General features: G+C 32.1%; 1 protein-coding gene across 5 annotated transcripts in view; it reads right to left on the reverse strand.

The window, feature by feature from the left end:
• Positions 1-17,070, reverse strand: part of LOC132745946 (uncharacterized) — a 266,554-nt gene that overhangs the window by 114,218 nt on the left and 135,266 nt on the right. For all 5 annotated transcript variants that reach the window (XM_060734964.1, XM_060734965.1, XM_060734966.1 and 2 more), the window contains exon 3: positions 7,786-8,127. In XM_060734964.1, the coding sequence (XP_060590947.1) occupies positions 7,786-8,127 (342 nt within the window). The remainder of the gene's footprint in view (positions 1-7,785; positions 8,128-17,070) is intronic.

Consider the following 17,070-nt stretch of genomic DNA (forward strand, 5'->3'; position numbering starts at 1 on the left):
TTTCATAATCCAATCAGTAGTTGTTTACTCTAGTAATATATCAGTTAATCATAGTAAAAAGAGAAAACAATGAAACAAAGAAATATTGAATGATTTTGTTGAATGGAAGTGTTTGCTGCCAGCAATGAAATATGTAAAAGAGATGCATTTCTATTTGAATGAAATCTGAAAAGCAAATAATCACCAGCAAATGGTAGTTGACAGATAATTGTACTATCAATTACAGCTAAATTGAAAACAATATTGCCTGGTTCATTTCTCAAAATATGAGCAGAATAATAGTTATTTTTAGAACTGATAAATCATAGTGATCCAAAAAACAAATAATTTTTTTAAAAAAGCAAAATAAAACCCTAAAAACCCGCTTACAAAGAGGAAATACAATTTATTTCACAGCATATTAAAGCGATCAAAGTTGTTTAATTAATAAAATAAAAGCATAATGTTAACTTTAGGCCATTACTGTGATGATACATAATGAAAAATTGCTTACCTAATCAAATATTTTTATTTCACTATAAGTACATTAAATGTCATTGTTCTTGATTGAATTACATTAAACTTCATTGTTCTTGATTGATTCATGAGCAATAAACTTTATAACTTATCAGATTATTGTTTTTATATCTATTTCAAGGGGAATTATTATGTATGTAATATATAATACAAATATTTATTTTTATGTGCAATTACTAAAATGTATAGGTGAATTACTTATACTGACAGCCCCCTCCTCCCTCCCACCCAACCTCCCTCCACCTTTACGTCTTACTATATGACAAATATTTTGCTACAAAACTCATGAATTTTTTTTTTCTATGATAAATACTGCATATCACCCAAAGGTTATTTCCTTAATTAAGAATTGTACATAAATATTAAGGATGATAGGTACTTGTGATATCACCAAAGACACTTAAGATACAACTTTATCTTAAATCATACAATCTAATTAGTATTGGTTTTCAATTATATAAAAGAAGAAAAACACACAACTTGACTGGAATCAATACTTTATGTACTGTATGCAATGGGAATGAAATTGAATCAGAGGTCCATTCCTTATCTTCAAAACTTTGAAAACGCATAACAGCAGCAATATCTTTGCTGAAAATCAAGTAAACAAAATCTTCATTAAAGACATATTCTCTTTCATTAATGAAGACAAGTGAAGTGTAATTTACTTAAAACACTCAAGTCAATATATAAAATGTCATCAATTCTCATTTTTATTATTATTCGTTTATTTTTTTGATGCTGATGACATAAAGGAGCTTGACTTGTTTTTCATCAAAGAAAATCTATTCTCATTTAGCCCTGAACATGCTGAATAATTTAAATGGACTTGTCCTACTTCCATTTTTGGGACTGTCCATTATCAATTTTACGGATATCAATTTGAATAATTAAAGTTTGTCAGCCACCAGGATAGAGCCTGGTCAGACTGCACGGATGTGCAGGCTGGCCTGGCTCTATACTGGTGGCAAAGGCTTAATGCTTTCGGTTCCAGCACTTTAAGGGTTAGACTTGTTTATCTAAATGATAAGTTAATAAACATTCTCAGTGCTCATGAACTTTTAAATAAATTTTCTTGTTTAATTTGTACATAATATTTAAAAATTAGAAAAAAAATAACAGCCATTTTGCCAGCCATCTTGACTTACTGTGATCAAATTAAACCAATTCTTGCTTTAAATACCTACTGTAAATGCATAATGGAACCAAAAACAGAATAATCAGAGTTCTCTTTGTTTCACTTTATTTTTAAGTTTTGTGATAAATAGGTAATTGTTTAAGTAACATTTTAATATTTGGAAAAGCCTTTAATAGGGGAGAATACTTTGTCCACTACTTTCCCTGGAATCCTCAATTTGGTGCTAAAAATACTTAGGTCAACCTGACAAAATATAACTTGTAAACCAGTCCTATGTTTTAACAGTCAGGGTTGCAATAAGAAACCATTTGTTATATAAAATATCATTATTTATTCTTTTTGTATTGGTATGAAGGTAATAAACAACAGAATTCCACAGAAAAGATATATGTTGTCTGGACAGGCTATAATAATCACTCTTGTAAATATTGGCTATCTTCATTGGCCACAAATAATGACTATACAGATCTGTGAAATGCATTTTGGGGGAGTTTTATGTTCAATCGCAGTCATATTTTCTGATTATCTTCAAATTATCTGGCTACAATAGCTGTGCAATTCGAATGAAATCTGAAACTATACTTTGGGATGCTATATTTTTTATAGTTTCTCCACACTTTCTCATGAAACTGGCACTTAAAATCAATTTGTGGGAAAAATAAACTGAATTTTATTGTAACGAAATGGTGTATTTTGAATTAAGTGTTTATTTAGTATTGTTTTGCTCTAAATTTCTTGATAATTTACTTTTTATGGAAATAAGTGATATAATATGAAACTTTATTTCAAGAGCATTTAAAACATAGAATGAACATGTAATCATCACACTGAAATGTAATTTCTTAATAATTTTTTTCCAGAACTATAAAATTTTCCTCTTTCACAAACATGTCATTTTTGCTGTATTAAAAATTGTATGACTGTATAAATGTCAAAATGCAATCTGATATATCTCTAAAATTACTAAAATCCAATTTAATAAATAGTTATATTATACCCACTCAAACTTTGTAACAGATGTTGCTTTTTTTTTCTCCATCAACTACTATATAAAACTGGTCTAATTTAAGTAAGTATAATAACTTACCTTTTCAGGAACGTCATGCCAGCCTGTCAACAGGTATTTTTTTATCAAGGTGTGGTTCAAGTCAGGCAATATTCTCATCGCTCCTGTCTGTTCTATTTTATTATTCATTCATAAAAAGTAATCAATTTTCCATCATATATACAATCATAGACTAAGTAGAAAACTGTTCCTAATAATTCCAATCTCATGTCTGATAATATAATTGTTTGGCAGCAACAATGTCCAAGACAAATTAAAGCAGCTTATATAATAATACAATTTAACAATATGGTAACAAAACTTAATGCAGCACTGTTGTTACTTAAAAGAATCAGCAGTGATGTTACTTAAAAGAACCACCAGTGATGTTACTTAAGGAACCAAAAGTATTATTACTTAAAGAGCAACCACTGTTGTTACTTAGAGCTTGTTGTTACTTAAAGAACAAACACTGTTGTTACTTAAATAGCAACCACTGTTGATATTTAAAGCTTGCTGTTACTTAAAGAACAACACTGTTGTTAATTAAAGAATGGCAAAATTGTTACTTAAAAAACCAGCCACTGTTGTTATTTAAAGCTTTGTTACTAAAAACAAAGTGTTTTAATTAAAGAACAAGCAATTGTTTACTTAAAAACCAGAATGTTTTTAAATTTAAGAACCAAGGGTGTTGTTACCTTATCCCAAAGGGAAGAAGTGTTATATTACTGTAAAAAGCGAAAGACCAGAATGTTTTTTTTAAGAACCATTTTTTAAAAAAAAAAAAAGAATTTTTTAAATTTCTTTTAAAAACATTTTTTGTTGTTATTTTATGACCCAGCAGTATTGACACCTCAAGAACTAAACAAACAAAGTTATCGAAAACCATGTTGAAAGTGAAAAAAATCTTCATGTATACAAGTTATTTTTAAAGAATAATTATAAACAGACATTGGGATGTTTTTAATAAACTATAAATAATTTATGGTTCTAAAAAATTAAGTCACATTTTAGTAACACACCTGCAATATTACAAATAAAAACTTAGTCAATGTCTACTTTGTCACTAGTCTCTGCAAGAAGTTTCCGAACATTTTTTCAATATACTTTATTTTTTTCTTCTCTTTTCTCTTGAATAATTTATAAATCAAAAAATATTTAAAAAAAAAAAAAACAATTTAAGAGTGAGATATGATATATATCTTCATTCTCAACTGATTGGTTCAAATGTCGTACTTGAAAAACATGCAGTCTATTCCACAGAGAGGAATACTTTCTTCTCTTATAAATAACAAAAGCTTACGGAAGCTTAATTTTAATGAAATATTTTAACAAGGTATTGCAAAACAATTTACATATCAGTTGCAGACAGAATTTGAGACTCTTAACGGAGCTAAAAACAATTTTGCAAAATAAATAACAGCATTTTATCTGTCTATTATTTCAAACTGTCTTTTCCTTTTCAATTTTCAGAAAGGAATTCCACAAAATTAACATTTACTTAAAAAAATTTTGGATCTTAAATATATTAAATCATACATTAATTTTATCTGAAATAATTTTAATATTAGGTAATTTTATCTGAAATAATTTTAATATTAGGTAATTTTATCAGTCTAGTTTAAGATAAATTAGCTACATTAGTTCTTTAAATCATCTTTCTTCAAGTAAAATGATTTGCAGTATATAATTCAAAACATTTAACTACTAGTAAAATCATTACCAGTAGACCTGATCAAGTTTCATGGGTTAATCAACATTTGTTTTTGTGGGTTTTTTTCTCTTACCTCTTTTTAAGAGTTGTCTTCATTTTTTTTTGCATTTGTCATGCTATTAATTCCCAAGTCTATCTAAATTAAAGCAATATTTTTAGACCAAATTTATATGTTTGAGGTGTGTGTGTGTGTGTGTGTGTGTGGGGGGGGGGGTAATATTATCATTTTATTTTTTTGTCACTTCCATTAATCTTTAAATGAGCCGCGTCATGACAAAACCAATGTAGTGCGTTTGCATCCAGCATGGATCCAGACCAGCCTGCTCATCCGCGTAGTCTGATCAGGATCCATGCTGTTCACTATCAGTTTCTCTACTTGTAATAGGGTTGGTAAGCGAACAGCATGGATCCTGATCAGACGGCACGGATGCACAGGATGGTCTGGATCCATGCTGGTCGCAAACGTACTATGTTCATTAATCTTTAAATATGTTTTTTTGTGTTACTTTTCTCAGAAAACTATCCGGAAATATATATTATAAAAGTTAGACTTTGAGGGAAGAGCTGTTGCTAATGTTGTAATAACTAGTCACTAGCCCAAACAATTTGCACTATACTTATATGTACTTTTGGTTTGCTATATTCATATTTTACATGACTTGTATTATATAGTTGCAATAAAGTATTATTAAACTAAAACTTTTTAAACAGCGTGAATTATTAAAACAAAATAATCTTATTTTGAGAAACAGCTTAAAGGTAATTTCAGGCAGAATTAAGATATTGTAAAAGCCTTTAAAGTAGATACTAGAAGTACAGCTATATAATAAATAAGAAATAATTTCTGACGTCTAATTAACAATGTACTGAAGAACACTGTGAAATTACTCTTTTGTTGATATTATTTATTACCAGCATCTTTTAAAACAGCCTTAATATAATATTCATTTTCACAAAAATCCATTTCTGAGATAATTAAAACGAGAGAATTTCATGATTTTTTTCTCCAGTTTTGATAATTACTTGTGACGATCAATTCTACAGCTTCAAAGATTATTTTACTCTTGAGGGAGAAATAAATACTCATCTCTTTTTCTTTGCATAACATTAATTTCAACAACACAAGACATTTAAGAAATTTTACATATATTTAATGATGCTAACAATACTGATCATTAAGAATAGAATATTAAATATTAACATACTCAGGCAAAATTTATGTATGCAGAATTTTCATGATGATTGAATTTACAATGCAAAGCCTACTTAAGACTAACCCTGATTAATACCATCTAACTATTAAGACCACCTTGCTTAATTCAATTTCAATATTTATGCATTAACGTCTCTAAAACCTTAAAAATACATTTATTGTTCATCTTTCAATAGAAATTTTTATGTATAACAATGTCACATCATTGGTCCTGATTGGTTAAAATCTTGTTTCAAAGCAATTAAGTTAATTAGTTAACAGTTAAAATTAGTGGGGAAAAAATCTAAGTAATCTCAGTTTCTACAACTGATAAAAATTAATGCATATTTTTTTCCGCAAAATAATACTTTGGAAGACATCCTTTTTAAATTTCAGAAGCACTTTAAGCTTTGCTTATAAAGTTAGTAAATATTGAATTTTATGGGAATTTATTGGGTTAAAGATTGGGGGGAAGTAAAAAGGTACTGGGCTCAGTATGTAGTGGGTGCCATGTTTTTCTAGGTGATTGAGGGGGGAGCCGTACTGGGCTCAGAAGGTAGTGGAGCCGTATTTTTTTTTGTCTGAAATAGTAAATACAAAGGAAGGCTTGTTTAAATCAAATCCTTTGATAACAATAGATCTCTTTTTTTTTCCCTGACACTATATTTCATTTTCCAATTCATCTGATAACCTCTTTCAGAATTTCGTTAAAAACACCCTACAAATTTTCTGTCTGCAACTTATGCAAATTGAGTGAAAACAATTCCTGAAAATTTTTTCTTCCTCCCGCCAGCACCAGAGGTGATAAAGAAATTCAAATTAATCATATTAGCCCTTCTTAAATAAACTGCATCTCGTACAACCAGTTGAGGTTACAGAACGTTAATTTCATTTGAATAATAATACAACATACATCTTACTGGAAATGTTTCTACTACTTTTCATGGTTTGACAGGCAATTTTGCTTATTTGCATTTATCTGACTAAGCATTTATTTCATTATTTATTTCTTTTTCTGAATCAAAAGAAGAATTTCTTTTAAAAAATTTACTAGAATTGTTTTGTTTTGATAAAGGCTGAAACGAAAAATCTAGATTGATAATGGAGTTGTTATAAACTAATTAACAATATTTAAAGGGACTGCACTGCGTTTTTTTGACAATACTGAGGACTTTAAATAATTTTTCCATAATCAATTTTCCATTTGTTGTAGGTCTAGACTAATAACTTGCCTGCAACTCCATTTTTCCAAAATACTTATTCTAATTATGAAAGATTGCCTTAAAACTAAAAATTTTAATTATCTTTTGCATATCTTTTTGTTTCAAGTGCCCGAGCTGATCAATGAAGAAAACTCAAATTTTATGTTTTTTAGGCTTTTGGACCTCAATGGAGTTCCTTTTGGAATAATCGTCATTACATTTTCCTAGAATAGACTTTTGTTTGAAAAGTTTTTGCAACAAAAATCTCTATCAGAAAAATTATTGTCTGAAAACATAGAAATCAAAAAGAAAAAAAAATATGGTCATTTTTTCAAATTTTAAACTTCTCAGTTTGAATTGTGATTACTTATAACTTGTTCAATGAAATCAATCATTGAAAAAATGTTTATATATGACACTGAGAACATGATTAATTGAAAAAGCAAAAGAAATATCAATAATCTACTCATTATTTTACTCTTTCCACAATATCTATAACAAATTATGAATTATTGGGAATACAGGGAAGGAGTACTGAGAACAGTATTGGCATATTTGGATTTTTTTCTTATTTTAAACCTTTGTAAGCCTGGTCTTTGGTTTCCAATTATCGGTTCTGTTTTGATTAAAGTATAATTATAAGGTCCAAGAAACTGCCTAAGAAGTATCATTAAGAATTGTTTATGCCGTTTCAAAAAGCAAACAAGGTGTTTTGATCAATAAGTAAGAATCACTCTTGCTTTTATCCCATCTTGAACCAAATAAAACCGTATCATGGGTACAAGTTTTCAGGCACTTCCCTGAAGGTCAGCTTTTTAATAATCTTTAAAGTACTCTTTTTCTATATCAAATCAATTAGAATAATGCTAAATTTAGGGTTTTCAGATTTCTGACATTTTGAACTTGCACCAATGACGATTTTGATTCTAAACATCTTCATAGAGTTATTTCTAGTGAAAAAATAAATCTTGTACTTACTGTTAACATTGAGATATATCCAAGTTCCGTTGGATTTTTTTTTATCATTTTCTACACCATCTATAAATTTTACTTTGCACTCGTACCAGCCTTCATCATACTCCTGAATATGACTTATTTCTAAAGATATTCCATTTACTAAGCGCACTCTGTCTGTGTATAGTTCGTTGACGTTTGGAGGGTAGCCGTAAAATTGAAGTAAAACGGGATCTTTTAGTCCGTCTTTTTTCCATTCTATTACATAGTTGACTGGCATGCCTTGGGGAAATTGCAGGTGACAGTCTAGTACTTGCTGGCCGCCTAAGCTTGAGGCCTTTGAATTTGCTTGGATACACAATATTCCTGAAAAATAGAATTATAGTAATTAATTTTTAAGATTCATATTTTATAACTTTATATGTATGACATATAGCTAGTAATTTTTAAAATTCATATTTATTAACTTTATACTTTATATGTATGACACTGTATAATAGCTAGGACACTGGGCTTTTAACAAATCACAAATACACAAATCAAAATTTTATCAATTAACCAAATTATAATTTAGTTAATTGACATTATTTCATTTAGTTCCATTATGTAACAAGACTTTGAAACTTATAGTAATCAATTATTTAAATACTTCTCATATCTGAGTATACTTTCTTGAGGAACTCATTAGTACTAAGTATCATATGAGAAAAACATCGTCATCGCTCGAGGAAGGACACAAACCCAAAACGTCTAGGGTTGAGAGGCAAACATCTTAATTGCGACAGACCACTGCTATGCTTCTATTTAATTGATTTAAATTAATATCCCAGCTTCAAATAAAAACAATGATGATTTTCCCCCCACAGAATTGAATTCTGAAAATTTCACAATGTCATAGCTTACAGTTACTATTGATGAGATTATTTAAGGAAAAGCAAATTGCTCTGAAATTACCTAAATTACACATGTTTTTTTTGCCCCCCAGAAGGCAAAAGTATACTTATTTCTATGAAGCCATCGGAATTTTGCAAAATTTGTGACAAAAGCATTATTCTTGGACTATTAAACACCATGTTTGTGTAAATGAAAATTCTTCCTATTTTTTGCTAATGATGCTTTTTCCCTGAGGGCATTGCAAACATTTTTAAACAATTACACTGACTTCAAAATGACACTTAATTTTACAGACATTTCTTGTAAACAGAAAGCTACATGCATCCTCCTTTTCTTTGAAGAGTCTGTGCTAAAATAAAGGTTTGTTAAATTGAAAGTGAAAACAATGACAACGACTGGCAAAGTCAATGAAATCAGTCAGACGCAAAAAATAACACAATTTACGCTTAGATTTCAACTGAAAAAGGCCATTTCAAATGGTTAAAAGTGTTAGCTTTAACGGCTTTTTTCTTCCAATTGTTCTTAAAAGTATGTCAGTATCTAAAGTCCATGGGTTTAACTGAATGCATATTTGCACAAATCAATTATCCAGAACATATCCACAAGAAGTACCTAGTACTTTGAGATATTAAATGTCAGAGTAACAAGTCAGTGATTTTTACTGAATACAGGTATCACAAGTAAATGTCTTTACCTGAATAAATGCATAAACAATATCAAATAGCAGTCTTATATGGAATAAATGCATAAACAATATCAAATAACACAGTCTTATACTGAATAAATGCAAAAACAAAGTCAAATATCACAGTCTTTTACTGAATAAATTCTATCAAATAGCACAATCATAATATTGAATCAAATCAATCAAATAATACAGTCTTACACTGAATAAAATCAATCAAATAATACAGTCTTATACTGAATAAATTCTATCAAATAGCACTTGAGTCTTATAATACTGAATAAATGCATAAAACAATATAAAATAGCACAGTCTTTTACTGCATACATTCTATCAAATAACACAGTCTTATACTGAATAAATTAGATCAAATAACACAGTCTTATACTGAATACCCGCACTCCAGTTAACGCACTGTGCATGTATATGTATACGATTTAACCCTGACACATTTTCATTAGAAAGGTCTCCAAACTATGATACAAATTAGATCAAATAACACAGTCTTATACTGAATAAATGCATAGACAATATCAAACAGCACAGACTTATACTGAATAAATTATATAAAATAGCACAGACTTATACTGAATAAATTCTATCAAATAACACAGTCTTATAATGAAAAAATGCATAGACAATGACAAATATCACAGTCCTACACCTGAATAGACAACAATCTCATTATTGCTGGATCATAATGTTTCACTTTGAGAGAATGTCAAAATTAATTCTCATGTCAGTGTGACATTATGTCTTTGAACTATATAGACAAAATATTGTCAATTAAGTAGAGTAACAGTTAACTTCTTTTAAAATTCAATTAGAGTTAACCTGTTACTGCAATCAGGTGACAATAATGTTATTAAATGTTAATGTGACATAGCAAGAAGTCAATGTTTCTGTCCATAATTTAAATTATACCTATGATATCTACTTAGTTACGCAGCCTTCATTAAATAAACAACTGTTTGCTTGAAACTTTCTTAAGATATTTTTATTATTATTAATGTTAATGTTATACATTGATTTATCTTTTTGCTCATATTTTATTTAACTTTGAGTAATTGTATAAATGTTTGCATAAGTGTTTGTTTGAAGGTTTCAAGAAAGATAAGATTCATCTAATCCAGTTACGGCGACGGCTTCAGCAAATAAAGTATACATGCTTTTATTTATTCATTCATTCATTCATTTATTATAATGTTAATTATTTTTATAACATTAGATAAATCATAGAATTTTGTCAATGATTTCATTACATAATATTATTACATAACATTTGTTCAAATAATGCATCTTTTTTTGGTTTCCCTCATAAACTGAATGTTTCCGAATAAGTGAATCAATCATCTCAACTTATACTGATTTTTTAAGAAGTTTGTAAAGAGCAATATGCTGATGGCAGTGAGTGTGAGATACAAAATGAGACCTGAGACAAGCCATATCTAGACAGTGTCTTGAGGGAAATGTAACATGTTAATGTCATTTATTTAAAGAGAACAAAAAATGGCACAAAATGTCAATGGTTAAGACTTTATAATGTTATGGTGACACAGTAATAGGGCAATATAATTGTATAACATACACAGACTATAGTCAATGTCACAAAGTTTTCAAATGTCATACATTTAAAGTATACATTATTTTGCCTACATAGATTTGCATAAACATACTGTATGTTTGTAACATCGCTTTTTATTGGATTATTGTGATGTTTATATAATCTAAATACAAGGCTGCAGTTGAGTCTATATTAAGTACTTTCATTTTTTCTCTCATTTATTAGCAAGTGTTCAATACTATAAATTTGTTACAAAGATTCTTGACAGGTTATATGACCATATATAAATGATTATTTGCAATATAACCCACACCTTTATTTATTCAAGCAACCGTTTATATAGGGCAATAAAATCTGTCTAAAATCTTTATAATTAATAATATGTATTACATATAAATCATTTTAAACCCTAACCTGCTGGGGACAACAGATTCTAACCATGTGACCAATGCATATACAGATCAGCTGTTGCAGTCTGCACTGTTTTCTACTAAGTTGGTGAATATTTTGAAATTTACCCTAACAATGGTCAATTAAGTTTTGCTATCCGGACCCAAAGATGGACAAGCCGATTTAAGGTACTCTTTCTGGAATGCTTTCCCGTCAAAAATTATAATATCTGCTAATTTCTTAGCAAATCGGTTATTTTCGGAACATTGTTTTTCAAAATCTTGGGCATTAGATTATTTCCAATCACTCATCCTTTATCGTTAAGTACTAAATTCTGGTTATAAATGCTTAAAAAAATATTGAATACTGAAAATTGTGAAAAATAACGTTCCGTAAATGATATTGGCCAACGTTGTTAGAATTAATTTGGCGAGAAAGCATTACAGCCTTAAGATGGTAAAGGTTAAGGCAATACACTCCTAAATTTAATGTAATAAGTGTAAAATGTAAGGCATACCAGGAGAAATTTCATTGACAATGTTATTACTTCCTCCTTTATCTTTTGCATTCACTAGGTATCAGCGAATAATTGAAAGTGCTTAAATCAACAAGTGCAATAAGATAATGCTATAATTAAAATTGAATCAAAGGAAGAAAATTATACAAAAGGCTGTTGCGATAATAAGTGCAGGAACCTAATGTCATAGGAAAGATAACGAAAGAAATTGCACTCAGATTAATAAAAATTTCTTTTAAGAGATGGCATAAAATTATTTCTTCACAATGGCACTGCATAAAACACTTTCTGTTCGCAAATATAAATGTCCTTTTCAATAAAAATCATTGACAATATTTATGGATGGTTCTAAATACATTGGAGACTGGATATCTGAGGATTCACCACTTTATATTGTCTGCATGCATGTAAATGGCTGTATAAACATAACCGAGTGTTGTCAAACAAATTCTATTTGCTTTAATAAAAGTCCTTAAGGACTGCTAAATGAATATGTATAACAATCATTGGTGGGTGCATAGTTATTAATCAAAGAGATCTCCATCAATTTGTTAAGGGCATCTGGCATAAGCTGTCCTTGAATAAAGACAGAATAAGCGCCTAAAATTATGAGGATGAAACTGTGTTTTTTTTGTTTTTTATTGGAACCTTTGCCCTTTATTTCATATTCATTTTAATGTCCATCATAGTGTAATTTGATAGTTTATTGATACATTATCAAATGAGTGGCTACGATGAATTATAGAGGTTGTTTTTTTATTTTGTTCTATGCATGTATAAAATGTTGGTTTTTATACTTTCAGAATATATAGCAATTTTTATTCTATATCATCATAACAAAATATTCTGTTGAATTTATTATGTCTAATGGACAAAACCTGCTTTGAATTTAAAGCAGTCAATAACTGACTTAGGGGATATTAGTAGTTCATAACATAATAAAATTAAGTAGCCTATTTTTGTATATTGTCTGGTTATGCTACAGGGATGTATACACTGGATTGCTAGCTAGCCAGCTAATCTGTACCATTTGCAGTCAGGTCTGACTTGCTAACTAGCCAGCTAATCTGTACCATTTGCAGTAAGGTCTGGCTTGCTAGCTAACTGATCTATACCATTTGCAGTAAGGTCTGGCTAGCTAGCCAGCTAATCTGTACCATTTGCAGTAAGGTCTGGCTTGCTAGCTAGCCAGCTGATCTGTACCATTTGCAGTAAGGTCTGACTTGCTAGCTAGCCAGCTGATCTGTACCATTTGCAGTAAGGTCTGGCTAGCTAGCCAGCTAATCTGTACCATTTGCAGTCAGGTCTGACTTGCTAACTAGCCAGCTAATCTGTACCATTTGCAGTAAGGTCTGGCTTGCTAGCTAACTGATCTATACCATTTGCAGTAAGGTCTGGCTAGCTAGCCAGCTAATCTGTACCATTTGCAGTAAGGTCTGGCTTGCTAGCTAGCCAGCTGATCTGTACCATTTGCAGTAAGGTCTGACTTGCTAGCTAGCCAGCTGATCTGTACCATTTGCAGTAAGGTCTGGCTAGCTAGCCAGCTAATCTGTACCATTTGCAGTAAGGTCTGGCTTGCTAGCTAACTGATCTATACCATTTGCAGTAAGGTCTGGCTAGCTAGCCAGCTAATCTGTACCATTTGCAGTCAGGTCTGGCTTGCTAGCTAGCCAGCTAATCTGTACCATTTGCAGTAAGGTCTGGCTAGCTAGCCAGCTAATCTGTACCATTTGCAGTAAGGTCTGGCTTGCTAGCTAGCCAGCTGATCTGTACCATTTGCAGTAAGGTCTGGCTTGCTACCTAGCCAGCTGATCTGTACCATTTGCAGTAAGGTCTGGCTAGCTAGCCAGCTAATCTGTACCATTTGCAGTAAGGTCTGGCTCGCTAGCTAACTGATCTATACCATTTGCAGTAAGGTCTGGCTAGCTAGCCAGCTAATCTGTACCATTTGCAGTAAGGTCTGGCTTGCTAGCTAGCCAGCTCATCTGTACCATTTGCAGTAAGGTCTGACTTGCTAGCTAGCCAGCTGATCTGTACCATTTGCAGTAAGGTCTGGCTAGCTAGCCAGCTAATCTGTACCATTTGCAGTAAGGTCTGGCTTGCTAGCTAGCCAGCTGATCTGTACCATTTGCAGTAAGGTCTGGCTTGCTACCTAGCCAGCTGATCTGTACCATTTGCAGTACGGTCTGACTTGCTAACTAGACAGCTGATCTGTACCATTCGCAGTAAGGTCTGGCTTGCTAGCTAACTGATCTATACCATTTGCAGTAAGGTCTGGCTAGCTAGCTAGCCAGCTGATCTGTACCATTTGAAGTAAGGTCTGGCTTGCTAGCTAACTGATCTATACCATTTGCAGTAAGGTCTGGCTAGCTAGCCAGCTAATCTGTACCATTTGCAGTAAGGTCTGGCTTGCTAGCTAGCCAGCTGATCTGTACCATTTGCAGTAAGGTCTGGCTTGCTAGCTAGCCAGCTGATCTGTACCATTTGCAGTAAGGTCTGGCTTGCTAGCTAGCCAGCTGATCTGTACCATTTGCAGTCAGGTCTGGCTTGCTAGCTAGCCAGCTGATCTGTACCATTTGCAGTCAGGTCTGGCTTGCTAGCCAGCTGATCTATACCATTTGCAGTAAGGTCTGGGTTGCTAGCTAGCCAGCTGATCTGTACCATTTGCTTGCTAGCTAGCCAGCTGATCTGTACCATTTGCAGTCAGGTCTGGCTTAGCTAGCCAGCTGATCTGTACCATTTGCAGTAAGGTCTGGCTTGCTAGCTAGCCAGCTGATCTGTACCATTTAAAGTAAGGTCTTGCTTGCTAACTAGCCAGCTGATCTGTACCATTTGCAGTCAGGTCTGGCTTGCTAGCTAGCCAGCTGATCTGTACCATTTGCAGTAAGGTCTTGCTTGCTAACTAGCCAGCTGATATGTACCATTTGCAGTAAGGTCTGGCTTGCTAGCTAGCCACCTGATCTGTACCATTTGCAGTAAGGTCTGGCTTGCTAGCTAACTGATCTATACCATTTGCAGTAAGGTCTGGCTTGCTAGCTAGCCAGCTGATCTGTACCATTTGCAGTCAGGTCTGGCTTGCTAGCTAGCCAGCTAATCTGTACCATTTGCAGTCAGGTCTGGCTTGCTAGCTAGCCAGCTGATCTGTACCATTTGCAGTAAGGTCTGGCTTGCTAGCTAGCCAGCTGATCTGTACCATTTGCAGTAAGGTCTTGCTTGCTAACTAGCCAGCTGATCTGTACCATTTGCAGTAAGGTCTGGCTAGCTAGCCAGCTAATCTGTACCATTTGCAGTAAGGTCTGGGTTGCTAGCTAAGCCAGCTGATCTGTACCATTTGCAGTCAGGTCTGGCTTGCTAGCTAAGCCAGCTGATCTGTACCATTTGCAGTCAGGTCTTGCTTGCAAGCCAGCTGATCTGTACCATTTGCAGTAAGGTCTTGCTTGCAAGCCAGCTGATCTGTACCATTTGCAGTCAGGTCTGGCTTGCTAGCTAAGCCAGCTGATCTGTACCATTTGCAGTCAGGTCTTGCTTGCAAGCCAGCTGATCTGTACCATTTGCAGTAAGGTCTAGCTTGCTACCTAGCCTGCTGATCTGTACCATTTGCAGTAAGATCTGGCTTGCTAAGCTAGCTAATCTGTACTGTTTGCAGCAAGGTCTGACTTGGTATCTAGCCAGCTGATATGTACCATTTGCAGTCAGTTCTTGCTTAGATCTAAAAATGTTATGATGACACAGCAATAAATCAAACATTATCATAGATGTAACATCTTCTCTGTTTACTTTAATTATAGATTATTATCAAATTCTTATAAATCCTTCCCCTAAACTTAAGTATCAAATTCTTTCTTACTTTACTTAACCCTTGCCCTGCTGGAACCAAAAGTAATTTGTCTTTGATTGGCAAGGCCAATTTGAACATCTGTGCATTCTGAACAGGCTCTATACTGTTGGCCAACCAACTTCCAAATTTTCATCTTGATATTCCTTTAATTGATGGTGGACATTTCCAACAATGGAGGACAAGTTAATTTAATAAATTCTGTAGGTTATTCCAAGTGTTAAAGATCATCTTTCTGCACAGCAGGCTGGATTACAACCTTTGCAGGAAAGAAGTTTTGAACAATGAAAATAACAAAATGACTAACCACACAATTAAAATATTTGCTATCATAAAGTCAATTTTATTACATTATCACCAAAACCATTATACCAATTAAACATACCAATTAAACTATAGCCACACAGACAATTGTCAGGTTCCCTTTATACCATTGCATAGGTGCCATTAACAACAACATCTGTAATTGGTTTTCAAGACAAATTACAAATTTTATAGTAGCTACTGTCAGTAATGTCTCCCAATTTTAAACTGCTATACGTCTGACAGTAGTTATAAACAGATGTCATAAATCAATCTTTTCAAGGAAACACTACAGTCTACTGGCAGGATCACCAAACGACTATCATTCTTTCCAAAGTTTTAGACCAACATACCGATGCCTTTTCCAATGACTTCTGAGGATCCATTTATAAAACTAAAGTATATTCCATATGTTTAATCACTTTCTAAACCAATGTATCCCATATGATGATATATTCAAGTAAATAATCAAGCATTTTTCAGTTGTAGATAATAAATGATGCAAACCTTTACAAAATTCAGGGCCAACAAAATCAGATTATGACAAACTTGTCGGTTTTTATCTGAAACATTTCTTAACTGTCCCTATGATATTTATAAAGCAAATTCTTGAAAATAATAAAATAAAAATAATGGATAAGTCCATTTAAGGTAAATAGCGGGGTATTTATAGTTTGGGTAAGAAAACTGAGCAGTCGACAGTAATATAAATATACCTAACTTAATACTACATATACCTACATATATGAAGTTATACTTGCATATACGGTATATGAAATAAAAATCAACCTAAATTAAGTCAATTCATAGATATAAAAGTAAACAGTACATTATTTATATACTTAATATTATGGCTGTAGAAACCGAAAGTACAAAATGTCTACAAGTCTAGGCTTCTATTATTGGAAGTTTGGGAGTCATTTACTCCTGATTTTGGTGTGTGACTTCCAAAATATAATGCTTTACCTTATTTACCTATATAATGTGACTTCTGGCGTTAGAAATTTTGCAGTCTCTGTCTTCCAAAGTTTGGAACTTAATAGAAGTCCCGACTGGTTGACATAAATTCGTATTTGTTTATAATTCTACATCAGTGGTCATTTTCTAATTGATTATGATTG

This window comes from Ruditapes philippinarum, unplaced genomic scaffold, assembly GCF_026571515.1.
Source record: "Ruditapes philippinarum isolate M1 unplaced genomic scaffold, ASM2657151v2 ctg878_1_1_1_1, whole genome shotgun sequence".
NCBI classification, from domain to species: Eukaryota; Metazoa; Mollusca; class Bivalvia; order Venerida; family Veneridae; genus Ruditapes; species Ruditapes philippinarum.